Genomic DNA, 14,935 nt, shown 5'->3' with positions numbered 1-14,935 from the left:
TGCGGAGCCGGTGGGTGAGGGTGCGGTGTCCGCGGGGACGCTGGGGCGCCCTCGGGCGGCGGAAGCCGGGCGCGCCCCTCTCCAGGCCGGGATCGGGGCGGGGCGCGCGGTATCCCCGCGGGGGGAGCTAATCAGCTGGCGTCGCCGCCGCCAAAGTTTCCCGGAGGAGCCACGGCCGCCCTTCCTTGCCAGGCCCCGGGCGTGGGGACTAGCCGCCGGCAAGGACTGTTTCAGAGGGCAGCAGGGCCCGCTCTCCAGCCAGACCCCGCGCCTCCATTGCGCCCAACTCAGATTCCCAACTTGGGAGGCGCCGCGGGCCTGCGCACGCGCGCGCCTTCCTCGCCTCCTCCTCCTCCTTCTCCTCGTTCTCCCCCCACTGGGGAGCAGGCTCCGGGCCGAGCCGGGCGCAGAGACCCGCGCCCCGCGCGCTGACCCCCGGCTCCCGGCCCGCCGCCTCCGCCCATGCCGACGCCCGCCGCCCCCCCGGTGCGCCCTCGCTCGAGGGCCAGCTAAGCGCGGGCCGGCGGCGGCGGCGGCGGCGAGAGGTGGGCCCGGCCCGGCGCTGCCCTCGACAGCGGCAAGTTTGGGAGTTGCACTAGTTTGCAGGGTGGGGGAGAGGCCGGGCGGGGGGCCATGGAGGAGGACCGGGGGTCGGCGTTGGCGGCCGGGTCGGCGCTGGAGAAGAACGTGGCGGAGCTGACCGTCATGGACGTGTACGACATCGCGTCGCTCGTGGGCCACGAGTTCGAGAGGGTCATCGACCAGCACGGCTGCGAGGCCATCGCGCGCCTCATGCCCAAGGTCGTGCGTGTCCTGGAGATCCTGGAGGTGCTGGTCAGCCGCCACCACGTCGCGCCCGAGCTGGACGAGCTGCGCCTAGAGCTGGACCGACTGCGCCTGGAGAGGATGGACCGCATCGAGAAGGAGCGCAAGCACCAGAAGGTGGGCGGTGGCCTCAGTCTGCCCATCCCGGCAACGTGGCCGCTGGGACCTAGGGGTCCTTCAGCACTGGGCAACTGTAGGTGCACACGTGTGTATACAGGGAATAGACGAGAGACGATCGGACTGGGTGAGGGAAGGAGGGAGGCCGCTGGCCCTCTTTTGCCCAGCCTGCGCACCCCCAGAGATTAAGAGTAGTTCTTTGGAGTCAGACCTGAGTTCCAATCCCACCTTTACCACTTAATAGCCGTGTGACCTTGAGTAAGTTATTTAACCTCTCTGTGCTTTATTTCCTCACATATCAAATGGTGATACTAATAGGACCCACCTTATGAAAATTAAATGGGATACTATCTAGAGTGCTTAGATAATATTATTCTTTTCCAGAAATGAAATAAGCGCCCCTGCCCTTCAGTGTTACCCGAGAAGATGTGATACCGGGCCGCATTCTTCATCCCACTCCAGAGCCCTCCAGAGCCAAGGGGATGTGACCTCCAGTCACTGAGCTTATTGACCGCCAGTCTCTGGGTTCTAATTTTCAAAAAGGAGCCCTGAACCCCAGTCCAGGGTTCCTCCTAGTTTATTAACCTGAGGTGGTTTCCCCACCTCGATTTTACTCTGCGAGGTAGGGATTATTCTCTTCATTTTACAGATTAAGAAACTGAGGATCACAGTGGGGCCGGGGGGGATTTGTCCCAAGGTAGTGCTGAGAGTCTCAGCCCCAGTGGAGGTAATTCTAGTGCCTCTTCCCCACCCTCTTTGAATTGGAGGAAGATGATTTGGGGCAGCTTTAAGGCTAAGCCTCTGTCTTGTGAACAAGCGCTGGGCTCATGAATCAGGGACTCCTCACTGGGCCGGGAGTCCAGACAAGGTGCCTGGGGAGAAGGAAGTGGGAGACGTGTGGTTTCCTGCCCCAACCTCAGCCCAGGGACGCTCCCTTCAGACTGAGAATGGGAGGAAACGCTTTTCCTTGGGGGATCAGGGCGTCTGAGCAGACTCTGACTTGCTGTGTGGCCTCAGGAAATCCAGTTGACCTCTCTGAAACTCTCTGGCCAGCCATCACATACTGTGTACTTTGAGGTCTGTGTCTTTTCAAGGAACAGAGCCCCGGCTGTGTTTGCAGTCTTAACCTAAGGGCAGACCCCTGGGTGATTAAGAGAACTAGTGTTCTGGAGGTTTGATTGTGTTTGCCCCCAAAGGTCCCTATGCGCTGGGGTCAGGTAGGAAATTCAAGCTCCCAAGCCTTAGGCAAAGTTTCCAGGATCACACTGGGAGCTTGAAAATGTCCCTGCCCTGTAATTAATGTCAAGATTCCCAGGAGCAGGGACTTGGGAGCTAGATAGCCTGGTTTCAAGCCCTGTCACTCGCGGGCTGTGTGATCTTGGGCAAGTCACCTAGTCTCTCTGTACCTCAGTTTTCTCAGCTGTGAAATGGGGATAATAATAGTACCTATCTCATAGGATTGTGGTGAGAATTAAAGTGCTCAGGACAAAACTTGGGCCATTTCGAGGGCCTTACCACTGTTAACTATTGTTTTTAGGCTGGGAGAGGTTTTCACCAAGGGCTCTTAGGCTGATATTGGAGACACCACCCCCACCCCAGATACCCCTACTCCTACCCCAGATCCTTCCATCTCTCCCGGGGGGCTGCGGAAGGAAGGGACCTTGAGATCCTCTCATACAACTGCCTCTTATTGACAGGGACTAAGGGACTTAGCCCAAGTCACACAAGAAGTCCTGGCACCTATGTCCCCACCCCAGCACTTTAGTTCTGCCGCAGCCAGACTGGCAGACACCCTTGAGAGCCATTGGAGGCCACTAGGCCTGGAGTCAGGTGGAATTCCCAGCCAGCTGCACTTGTCACTTCTGGAATGCTATCAGCCAGGAAGTAAACACCAGTGTGTTCAAAGCCAGCGCTCATTTGTCAATACAGAGGACGATCTTTTCTAATTCGGAGGACAAAATCCTTTTTTTCCCCATCCCCGCTTCAGTCCCCTTTACTTCATATTCTTGGGATCAAGAGAGACTTGTCTGATTCCCCTCACCCCGTAAGCCTCAAAGGCTCTTCAAGGTGTTATTTCCACAGAAATCTTAGCATGTCCTTCATCTTATCTGTCTATCCCTTCATTCCTCCCTCCCACCTTCCCTCCCTCCCTTCCTTCCTTCCTTCCTTTTTTCTTCCTTCTCTCTCTCTCTCTCTCTCTTGACAAATATGGCTCCAGTAAAGCCTGCACCCTCTCTTCCACCAACTCTTCCTCGCAAAAGATCCCTGGACTCAGCTCTGTTCATCACTCAGACCTAGGCCACAGTCTCATCATGTTCTACCTGGTTACTCCATCTGCAGCCTTGTTGACCGACTGCAGCTTGCAAAGTGCCTTTCGAGGTGACTTGGGTGATGCAAAGGAAAGGAAAACCAGGTCCTCATCTCAGGCAGTGGGTGGGTAACAGGGAAGACAGGAAAAACACGCGAAGAGACTTTAGAAAGCAGTGGCTGTGCAGATACAAGTGCATATAATATAAACAGCATACGTTGTTCATTTATTCATTCAACAGATATATTTATTGAGTACCTACTAATTGCCAGGCACTGTTCTGGGCGACAGTGGCGACCACAACAGGTGAGGTCTTTACCCTCAAGGACCTGACTTTCTAGTGCAGTGCTGTCCCATAGATATATAGTGTGGCATGTCACATTGATAAAAAGACACAGATGAGGTTAATTTTTATTTTTTTGGCCGCACCAGCAATTGAACCCGGGCCCTCGGCAATGAAAGTGCAGAGTCCTAACCACTGGACCTCCAGGGAATTCCCCAGATGAGGTTAATTTTAATAACATATCTTATCAAACCCAGTCGTTCCAAAATATTATTTCAACATGTAATCAATGTAAAAAAATATTTTTTTATTGAGATATAATTGACATATAACATTGTATTTGTTTTAGGCTTACATTATGATTTGACATATGTACGTATTGCAAAATGATTACCACATAAGTTTAGTTAACATCCATCGCCACACATAGTTAAAAAAAATTATTAATAAGGTATTTTGCATTCTTTTTTTCCTATTATGTCTTTGAAATTCAGTGAGTGTTTAACCCTCACTGCATGTTTCAATTCAGACCAGTGGCATTTCAAGTGCTCAGCCGATACATGTGGCTAATGGCTACTCTAATGGAATGGTGTGATTCTAGTGTGAGGAGATAGATTTTTTTTAACTTCTAAAAAATTTCAGCTTATGATAAGTACCATGAAGAAGATAAAACAGGGAAATATAAAAGAGACTGGCCAGGGATGGTGTCTAGTTGATGGGGCAGTCAGGAAGGCTTTCCTGAGGAGGTGGCATCTGAGCTGAGATCTGAATGAAGTGTAGATGCCAGCCATAGAGAGATCTGGGGGAGGGGCATTCTGGGCAGGAGGTGCAGCCAGTGCAAATGCCCTGAGGTAGGAGTGAGCTTGTTGTGTACAAGGAACACAAAGAAGGCTGGTGTGACAAGAGCAGAGCGAGTGAGGAAGAGGGGTAGGAGGTGAAGTCAGGGAGGTACAGGGGTCTACTAATGCTGGGCCTCACAGGCCAGCGTAAGGAGTTTGAAGACAGTGCTGAGAGGAGGCTAACGAGGTGATTGGTCAGGGGCCACTTCCTGGAAGAGCCTTTTTAGCTGGTATCGAGGCAAGATCAAATTCTCCATGGTCAGCTCAGAGGCAAGAACCAGCTCCCCCAGCATCAACTTTAGTTCATTGAGAGAAGAAAAAAAAGAACTGAGGATTAAAGTCTGTATTCATCTATTGCTGCTATAACTAATTACCACAAACTTACTCAAAATCACACAAGTTTATTATCACATTGGTAATATGATATGAATAATATCAATATGGGTAATACCGGATAAAATTCTGGAGGTCAAAAGTCAGAAATGAGTCTCACTTGGGTTAAAATCGGGTGTCAGGAAATTCATTCCTGCGGGCAACTTTAGGGGAGAATCCATTTCCTTGCCTTTTGCAGCTCCTGGGAGCCAGCTGTATCCTTTGACTTGTGACCCCTTCCTCCATCTTCAAAGTCATCAGCGTAGCATCTTCAAATCTCTAACTCTGACCTCTGCTTCGCGACCCGGGGAGCCAACCCTCGCCCCCTGCAGTGGAAGCACAGAGTCTTAACCACTGGACCACCAGGGAAGTCCCCACGTGGTCTCTGATTCTGCCCTTCCTGCCTCCTTTCACTTTTAAGGACCCTTGTGATTACATTGGGTCCACCGGGATAACCAGGAGCATCTCCCCGTCTCAGGGTCCTTAACTGAATCACATCTGCAAAATCCCTTTTGCCGTGTAAATTTCCATATTCTCAGGTTCCAGGGATGAGAATATGGACCTCTCTGGGGACCATTGTTCCGCCTACCCCAGCCAGTTACACTTGAGATAGCACTGGGGCCCTCTGTGTGCTCAGCCTGTGTCAGGTGGGAGCAGAGCGGACCAGGGCAAGAAGAGCCTGATTCAGCTTCCAGCCCACACCTGCCTGTGGGAAGGTCCCGTGGCCACTTCATCATTCCACCACCACTTTCGCCCTCTGGCCCCACCCTTCACCTCCCCTGGTGACCTTGAAGCAGCTGTGCGAATACTTAGTTATTACCTCTCATTTCCCCAGTGCAGCGGGCTTCCTGACAAAGGAGATAGGATTTAGGAACTTATTTAAAAGATGAAAGGAGGCGATGCTGACATCCGGCCACCTGGGCCGGCTTGGGATGGGCTGTAAGAGGACCAGAAATCAGCAGACATATGTTTAGCACTTTCTGGGTACTGGGCCCTATTCCAAACATCTACATATATTAACCATTTAATCCTCATGACACCCCACGGGGGTAGATATAGCACTGTATTCCTCATTTCCAAGGCACCCTAAGGTTGAATAACTTGTCCAAGATCAGCTAGTAAGTGGCGGAAACAGAATTCAAACTCAGGTCAACAGGCTCCAGTATCCATGCTTTAAACCAGCATTCTATACAGTTTATGATTTTACAAAATACCTCTTTTTTTTTTTTTTTTGGTAACAGCTTTACTGAATATAATTCACATACCATACAATTCACCCATTCAGAGCATACAGTTCAGTGGTTTTTAGTTTATTCACAGAGCTGTGCAACCATTACTACAATCAATTTTAGAACATTTTCATTACTCCGAACAGAAAACACAGACTCATTAACAGCCATTCCTCACTCCCTGCCAACCCTTCTGCCCCTAGAAAGCTGCCAGTATGCTTTCTGTATCTATGGATTTATGTACTGTGGACATTTCCCATCAACGGAGTCAAGCACTGTGTGCCCTTTTGTGACCAGCTGCTTTTGCTCAGCATCATGTTTTCAAGGTTCATCCAAATTGTAGCATATGTCAGTATTTCATCCCTTTTTGCCTGAATCATATTCCAGATACACCACATTTTATTCATCTTTTCATCAACGGATGGACATTTGGGTTGTTTCTACCTTTTGGCGATTATGAATAGTGCTGCTGTGAACATTCATGTACCTGTTTTTGTGTGGACACATGTTTTCATTTCTCAGACCCTACAAGTGGAATTGGTGGGTCATATGGTAACTATGTTTAACTTATTGAGGAACTGCCAGACTGTTTTCCACAGTGGCTGCACCATTTTACATTCTTACCAGCAATGCACAGGGTTCCAATTTCTTCACATTCTTGCCAACACTTGTTATTACGTGTTTCTCTGATTACAGCCATCCACAAAATAATTTTTATAGACATCTTATTTATCCTCACATTCAACCCTGTGAGCCTTTATTTTTTTATTTTATTTTTTTACTGAAATACAGTTGACACAATATTATATTAGCCTCAGGTGTGCTATACAGTGATTTAACATTTGCATACATTATGAAATGATCACCAAGCTAAGTCCAGTAACCATCTGTCCCCGTACAAAGTTATTACAATACTACTGACCACGTTCCTTATGCCGTATATTACATCCCTGTGGCTTATTTATTTTGTAACTGAAGGTTTGTACCTCTTAATCCCTTTCACCTATTTCACTCCCCCTCCAGCGCCTCCCCTCTGGCAACCACCTGTTTGTTCTCTGTGTCTAAGAATGTTTTCATTTTGTTTTGTTCGTTTGGTTTGTTTTTTAGATTCCACAAATAAGTGAGATCACATGGCATTTGTCTTTCTCTGTCTGACTTATTTCACTTAGCATAATACTCTCTAGGACCATACATGTTGTTACAAATGACAAGATTTCATTCTTTCTTATGGCTGAGTAGTATTCCATTGTATATATGGACCGCATCTTCTTTATCCACTCGTCTATTGATGGACACTTAGGTCGCTTCCACGTCTTGACTGTTGTAAATAATGAATGCTGCTGTAAACAGAGGGGTACATGTATCTTTTCAAATGAATGTTTTTGTTTTCTTCACTGTGAGTTTCTATAGTAGGGCTCCCCAACTAAGGGAAACAGCCTCAGATTTGTAGAGTGAGTCGTCCAAGTCTGCTTGAAGAGATTCCTGTTTCAGATGTACAGGTTGCTCCGGGGCCAGGTGGTATCCCTGGGATCTTTGCAGCCCCTTTCTCCCTTGGAGAGAGGTTTGTCTTGATGGAGGGTCTGTCCAAAGATCAGGGACGTGACCTCCCTAGAGAGATTGGTATGTTTGGGTCCCTGCAGCCTGGGGCTGCCCCTCCACCCTCTCTCTCCTGTCTAGACAGTTAGAAGGTACAGTTCCAATGCCATTATTGTCTTCAGGGCATTTCTAACTTGGCCAGGTCCTAACGGCATAAATGCACGCCTTGCCCAGAGGAAGGACACCTTCTGTTTTTCGTAAAGTTGCCATGTGGGCTAGTGATGGCCTGATCTGCTCACCTGCCGATGCTTGGTTCTCATGGAGAAGGGAACAACCCAAAGCCCCAGCAGCCCTGAGCTGCTCCCGAGGGTCAGGGGGATAAGGCTGCTGCCCTGAGCAGGCTGTGACCCCACTCCGGCCCCTCACCCCCGCAGGAGCTGGAGCTGGTGGAGGACGTGTGGCGAGGGGAAGCGCAAGACCTCCTTTCCCAGATCGCCCAGCTGCAGGAGGAGAACAAGCAGCTCATGACCAACCTCTCCCACAAGGACGTCAGCTTCTCTGAGGAGGAGTTCCAGAAGCATGAAGGTAAGAGGAGGGGCCAGCATGGGAGGTGAGGGGAAGGCTCTTCCCACTGCCATCACCGGCATCACGAGTGACAGGAGCGTGGTCCCCAAGCAATGGTGTCTCATGTCATTTGGATTCTCACCATCACTCTGCCCGAGAGACATTGTGTAGCCTGGTGTACAGGTGATGAAACCGAGAGGTTCATTTGACAAATTGTTCAAGGGTCCTCACTTTTCCAGCCTCTTCTCTAGGCACTGGGTATACACATTGGGCAAGACAAAGCCACTGCCCTCGGGAAGCTTATGTTCTAGTGCAGAGGAGATAGGTGATAACTATGTAAACAGACAGATGACACAGTTCCAGATTCTGACCAGGGTTATGGAAGAACTAAAATCTGGGGGGGATATGATAGAGGTGACTTGGTGGGGTGCTTCTTTGCATATGGTGATCAAGGAGGGCCTCTCTGATGAGGTGACATTTGAGCCCTAATGAAGTCATGGAGTGAGCCATGCAAATATCTTGGGGGGAAAGCAGGTGCAAAGGCCCTGGGGCATGACTGTTTATGGAAACCAAGGAGACCAGTGTCACAGAAGATGATCAAGGCCAAGGGTGGTGAAAGATGAGGTCAGTGGGGTCAGCAGGGCTCAGATCACATAGCCCCTTAGAGGCCAAGGTTTGGATTTTATTCTAAGTGTGCTGGGAAGAAATTTGAGGTGCTTGTCACGGGTACACGTTTAACAATGAGCAACCCAGGGTGGCCACCCAGATCTGAATGGTGCTGGAGCCCCCCAACTGTCATTCATCCTACGAACAGTTATCTAGAACCTTGACTCCAGGCCTTTGCCGGTGCTGGAGAAGCAAAGACAGACAGAGGGGTTTGGCCTGGGCCCCCGTGCGCTGCACCAGCTGTGGGCCCCCCAGCAGCCTCCTTCTCATTCAGAGGCTGTCTCTGATCGCAAGGAATCTCAGGCCCAACTCTTTAGTCTGGGTGAACTTCCTGGGTCCCTATACAAGCCCCCTCCTCACGTTTGTTGGGAAGGGGGTGGACTTCCGTGGGGGCCTGAAGTTCAGAACTCGTGTTTACCACTCTGTGAGAATAAGTAGCACACTGTATAAGGACCGTAGGGACCAAGGGAAAAGGAATTGTTTGACCTGGTTGCTGGCATCCTCTTTTCCTTGGGTTTCCTTTGTTGAGATCTGAGTCGTGCAGTGAAAACAAAAGTCGTAGTGGTGATAAGTGTTGGTGCTAGAGCCAGACTGCCCAGTGTGAATCCTAACCCCATACTTACTGGCTGAGGGACCTTGATCAAGTCACTTGACCTTGGTGTGCCTTAAGTGCCCCCTGTAGAAATGGGGGCCATAACCATATCTCCCTCATAAAGTTGTTGTGAGGATTAAATGAATTAATACGTGTAAACTGAATAGTACCTGGTGCCCACACTCAGCAAGTGTTAACTGTTGTTACTATGAGCTGTTGTTATCGAATCCAATCTCCTTTTTGAAAAGAGGAGGAAAGCAGGCTGAGAGGGTGCATCCTTCCTCTTTCTGGCTCAGCAGCACTCCGTTGTCTGTTTGGACCACGTGTTGTTTATCTGTTCATCCACCGATGGACGCTGAGCTGTTTCCAACTTTTGGCTATTGTGGAGGGTACCGCTGTGAAGGTTCTGGTACCTTCATGTTTTTGTGTGGACATGTGTTTTCGGTGCTTTGAGGTATATACCTCGGCATGGAATTGCTGAGTCCTGTGGTAACTGTGTTGAACTTAGTGAGGTGCCCACAGCCATCTTTTGTTTTTTTTGTTTTTGTGGTATTTTAGATGTTAGTCGTCTCCCTAATTAATATCGTTTGGAATCCTACCTTATGGTCTGGTGGGTTTTATTTTATTTTGTTTATTTATTTATTCATATTTATTACTTATTTGGTTGTGCTGGGCCTTAGTTGCAGCTTGCCGCTCCTTACTTGTGGCATGCGAACTCTTAGTTGTGGCACACATGTGGGATCTAGTTCCCTGACCAGGGATCGAACCCGGGCCCCCTGCATTGGGAGCGTGGAGTCTTATCCACTGCGCCACCAGAGATGTCCCCATAGCCATCTTTTGGTCTGTGACATTTCTGCAGGGCACCCAGAGGCCTCCAGGGGTGACCTTGGAACTCCCCCTGCCTACCCCAGTGATGCCCTAGAGGCCGCAGGTCCCCCATGCATGGGCCCGAACACCCTAAGGCGCTCGGTTGCATGTGTGTGCACACGGCACCCCCCGTGTGGGAGAGCTTGGCCTCGGCTCTCTGCATCCCTGCTGGGCTCTTCATCAGACAGCCCACACGGGTACCATCTGAGACGCACTTAATTGGCATCTCGCGTGGGTCCAGCTCCCGGGTGTGAGCTCGGGGAGCCTCCGGTGTTCGGTGTTTAGCTCGACAGCAGCCCTCACCCTAGTGGAGAAACTGGGCAGATGCCAGGCATGCCTTTCACAGTTATTTTTATTCTGCCTGGGAAGCCATGGGAACACAATAAGGGCAAAAGCATGTCTTCCACCTGTGAGAGGAACAGACACTGGGCCGGGGGGTCCCTGGGAGGAGATGCAGCCCATGAAGTTAGACTGTGTGTCTGGTACCACTTTAGGCAGTGGGGCAAGGCCTAGGGGCAAACAGGATTTAGGGGGTGAGTGGGCTGGGATGCCCGCTTAGAAGAGCCAAGCTGCCCGGAACAGTGCTGCTTTCCCAGCCGTTAATACTGGGCACTGCAACGTAGAGAACAAGCGTATGGCTACCAAAGGGGGAAGGGGGAGTAGGATGAATTGGGAGAATGGGATTGACACATATACACTACTCTGTATAAAATAGATAACTAATGAGAACCTACTGTATAGCACAGGGAACTCTACTCAGTGTTCTGTGGTGACCTAAAAGGGAAGGAAATCCAAAAAAGAGGGGATATATGTGTACGTATAGCTGATTCACTTTGCTGTACAGCAGAAACTAACACAACCATGTAAAGCAACTATACTCCAATAAAAATTAATTTAAAAAAAATACTGGGCAGTGTGCTCAGAGCACCCGCCAGTCTCCTGTCTCCCCCTCCCTGGAAGTCTCCAGATTAAAAAGCACTTCCCTACTTCTTGTATTTGGAAATCGTCTTGTCAGCACCTGGAAACTACTAGTTAGCACATGCGGAGATGAATTACAGATATGGAAGCAATTGGACTGGAGGCATGGGGGTGCAGAGATACACTCAAGCGTCTGGAAAAAAGTCCTTGGGCTCTGGACAAACAACTCTGTCACGAGGAGAGGATGAAAACTGACCACGTATCCATTTTCTGAAGGGCAGCTGAGAACAGCACTGTCCAAAAAAAGTGTAAGGCAATGCACTGGTTGCTCTTCCAGTTGTGTACATATTTCTCCTTTTACCAAAAAATGTAAGGCAAGCCACAGATATGACTATGATTTTTCTAGGTGTAGCATTAAAAGAAAGTGAAAATGACAGGTGAAAGTAATTTCATTAATATTTTTATTTAACCCAGTAGATCCAAGATATCATCCTTCAACATGTAATCAATTTAAAAATGATCAGTTGGGGGGAATTCCCTGGTGGTCTAGTGGTTAGGACTCTGTGCTTTCACTGCTGAGGGCCTGGGTTCAATCCCTGGTCAGGGAACTAAGATCCTGCAAGCCTCGTGGTGCAGCCGAAAGAAATAAATAAAAATTTTAAAAATTAAAAATTAAAATTATCAGTAGGGTATTTTGCATTTTTTTCATATTAAGTCTTTGAAATCTGGTGGGTTATTCATTTATATATAATATAATATATATATGTATGTTTTACTGTGATAACATACACGTAAAATTTCTCACCTTAAGCTGGGACAAAGTGAGAGAGCGGCATGGACATATATACACTACCAAATGTAAAATACATAGCTAGTGGGAAGCAGCCGCATAGCACAGGGAGATCAGCTCTGTGCTTTGTGACCACCTTGGGGGGTGGGTTAGGGAGGGTGGGAGGGAGGGAGATGCAAGAGGGAAGAGATATGGAGACATATGTGTAGGTATAACTGATTCACTTTGTTATAAAGCAGAAGCTAACACACCATTGTAAAGCAATTGTACTCTAATAAAGAGGTTAAAAAAAAATTCTCATCTTAACCATTTCTAAGTGTATAGTTCAGCAGCGTTAAGAACATTCACATTGTTGTACAACCAGACTCCAGAACTGATCTTGCAAATGTAAACCTCTGTCCCCATTAAACAATAACTCTCCATTTCTCCCTCCCCCAGCCCTTGGCAACTGGCATTCTACTTTCTGTCTCTATAATTTTGACTACTCCAGGTAGCTCACATAAGTAGAATCATACAATATTTGTCTTTTTGTGACTGGTTTTTTTTCACTGAGCATAATGTCCTTGAGTTTCATCCATGTTGTAGTTGTGTCAGAATTTCCTTCCTTTGTAAGGCAGAATAATATCCCATTGAATGGACAGACCACATTTTGTTGATCTACCCATCTGTTGATGGCTGATGTGTATTTTACATTTTCAGCACATGTCCATTTGTACGTGCCCTATCTCAGGTGCTCCATTGCCACTAGTGACTGCTGAGTTGGACACACAGAGCTAGAATATTCTTGGAGATGTGCCTGGGTAGAGCAGTCTATTATAAGGGGAATGGGCTGTGGAGTGAGGTGGACCTGAGTTTAAATCTCAGACCACTCTTACCAATGGGTCACCTTGTTCCCATCCTCAGGTTCCTCACCTGTAAGGTGGGTGTGGCAACTCCTGACACCCAGGACTGTTGAGAAAAATATATACAGCATCAAACGCAGAACTAGTCAATAAAAGATAGCCCTGGGGGGCTTCCCTGGTGGTGCAGTGGTTGAGAGTCCGCCTGCCGATGCAGGGGACACGGGTTCGTGCCCTGGTCTGGGAGGATCCCACATGCCGCGGAGGGACTGGGCCCGTGAGCCATGGCCGCTGAGCCTGCGCGTCCGGAGCCTGTGCTCCGCAACGGGAGAGGCCACAACAGTGAGAGACCCGCGTACCGCAAAAAAACAAAAAAGATAGCCCTGGGCTTCCCTGGTGGCGCAGTGGTTGAGAATCTGCCTGCCAATGCAGGGGATACGGGTTCGAGCCCTGGTCTGGGAAGACCCACATGCTGCGGAGCAACTGGGCCCGTCAGCCACAACTACTGAGCCTGCGCATCTGGAGCCTGTGCTCTGCAACAAGAGAGGCCGCGACAGTGAGAGGCCCGCGCACCGCGATGAAGAGTGGCCCCCGCTTGCCACAACTAGAGAAAGCCCTCACACAGAAACGACCCAACACAGCCAAACATAAATAAATAAATTTATTTTTTAAAAAAAGATAGCCCTGAGGGCAATTACGTTGCTTTTGTCCTACCAGGGGAACCTTTTGTGGGACCCGAGAGTGGCTGATATGAATTTCACCTCAGTAGAAGTCGTCTGTGCACTTTCTGTATAGGACTTTCTCCGTATGCTTACTGTATTAGTTTCCTGGGGTCCCTGTAACAAATGACCACAAACTGGGAGGCTTCAAACAAAGAAATGTATTCTCTCACAGATCTGGAGGCCAGGGGTCCAAAATCAAGGTGTCAGCAGGGCTGTGCTCCCTCCCGAGGTTCTAGGGGAAGACGCTCCCGCCTCTTCCAGGTGGCAGCTCTTGGCCTGTGGCTGCGTCACTCCAAGCTCTGCCTCTGTTGTCACGTGGCCTCCTCTGTGGGTCTGTGGGTCTGACTCTCCCTCTCCTTTCTCTTATAAGGATCCAGTCCTTGGCTTTAGGGCCCACCCTCATTTAGCCTGACCTCCCCTTAACTTAATTACATCTGCAAAGACCTCTTTTCAAGTAAGGTCACCTTCTGAGGTTCCAGGTGGATGTGAAGTTTGAGGGGACATTATTCTCTCCAGGACGCTTGCTCATAACATAAGGAGCTTGGGCTGTGAGACTTTGAGAGGCAGTAGAGTGGTCGCAAGAGTGTGGATTCTGGGGACTTCCCTGGTGGCGCAGTGGTTAAGACTCCTCGCTCCCGATACAGGGGGCCCGGGTTTGATCCCTGCTCAGGGAACTAGAGCCCCCATGCTGCAACTAAGGCCCAGTGCAGCCAAATAAATAAATAAATATTTTTTTAAAAGTACTGTGAACAAAAGATGGTCTGTCCATGTAATGGGATATCATTCAGCCATAAAGAGGAATAAAGCACTGATGCACACCACAACGTGAAAGAAAAAAAAAAAAAAGTGGATCCTAGAGCCAGGCTGCCGGAGCTTGAATCCTGGTATTAGCTGTGCGGCCTTGTAAAAGTTAACGAGCTACTGTGCACCTGAGGCTCATCGGCTACACAAGGCGGGCAGCAGGGGTCCTACTTCGTAAAGGATTCGGAGGATAAAATGAGTTAAGTTCTGCTTGTGTCAGCATCTTCTAGAAGGAGACCCGAGGCGAAGATGTTCCTCTGCGGGTGATTCATTAAGGAAGCAGCCCTAGAAAAGACTATTGGGGAAGTGGAGGAATCAGGACAGGGAAAGGAGGAAGCCCAACGAAGTCCATGCAAGGCAGCGAGCTCTGGGGTGTGAGTTACTTCTCAGAGTTGCCCTGCCCGTAGGCATGGGGCCTGTACTTTCTTACAGAGCCTGCCAGCCAGGGAGCCCAGGGTGCCTGGTCAGTAGCAAAAGCACACTGAAGGGCTTCCCTGATGGCGCAGTGGTTGAGAGTCCGCCTGCTGATGCAGGGGACGCGGGTTCGTGCCCCGGTCCGGGAAGGTCCCACATGCCGCGGAGCGCCTGGGCCCGTGAGCCATGGCCGCTGAGCCTGCGCGTCCGGAGCCTGTGCTTCGCAATGGGAGGGGCCACAACAGTGAGAGGC

The 14,935-nt window shown here is 49.5% G+C and overlaps 1 protein-coding gene across 2 annotated transcripts in view; it reads left to right on the top strand.

The window, feature by feature from the left end:
• The first annotated feature begins 5 nt into the window (after window positions 1-5).
• RILPL1 (Rab interacting lysosomal protein like 1) overlaps window positions 6-14,935 on the top strand; it is a 44,358-nt gene continuing 29,428 nt past the window's right edge. Inside the window, exons 1-2 of one of the 2 annotated variants that reach the window (XM_027125019.1) lie at window positions 6-942; window positions 7,944-8,094. In XM_027125019.1, the coding sequence (XP_026980820.1) occupies window positions 634-942; window positions 7,944-8,094 (460 nt within the window). In that variant the 5' untranslated portion in view covers window positions 6-633. The remainder of the gene's footprint in view (window positions 943-7,943; window positions 8,095-14,935) is intronic. The other variant, XM_027125018.1, reaches the window with a different exon arrangement.

This window comes from Aethalodelphis obliquidens, unplaced genomic scaffold, assembly GCF_003676395.1.
Source record: "Aethalodelphis obliquidens isolate GAN/ISIS:26980383/991018 unplaced genomic scaffold, ASM367639v1 scaffold28, whole genome shotgun sequence".
NCBI classification, from domain to species: Eukaryota; Metazoa; Chordata; class Mammalia; order Artiodactyla; family Delphinidae; genus Aethalodelphis; species Aethalodelphis obliquidens.
This window is presented reverse-complemented; position numbering and strand designations above follow the sequence as displayed.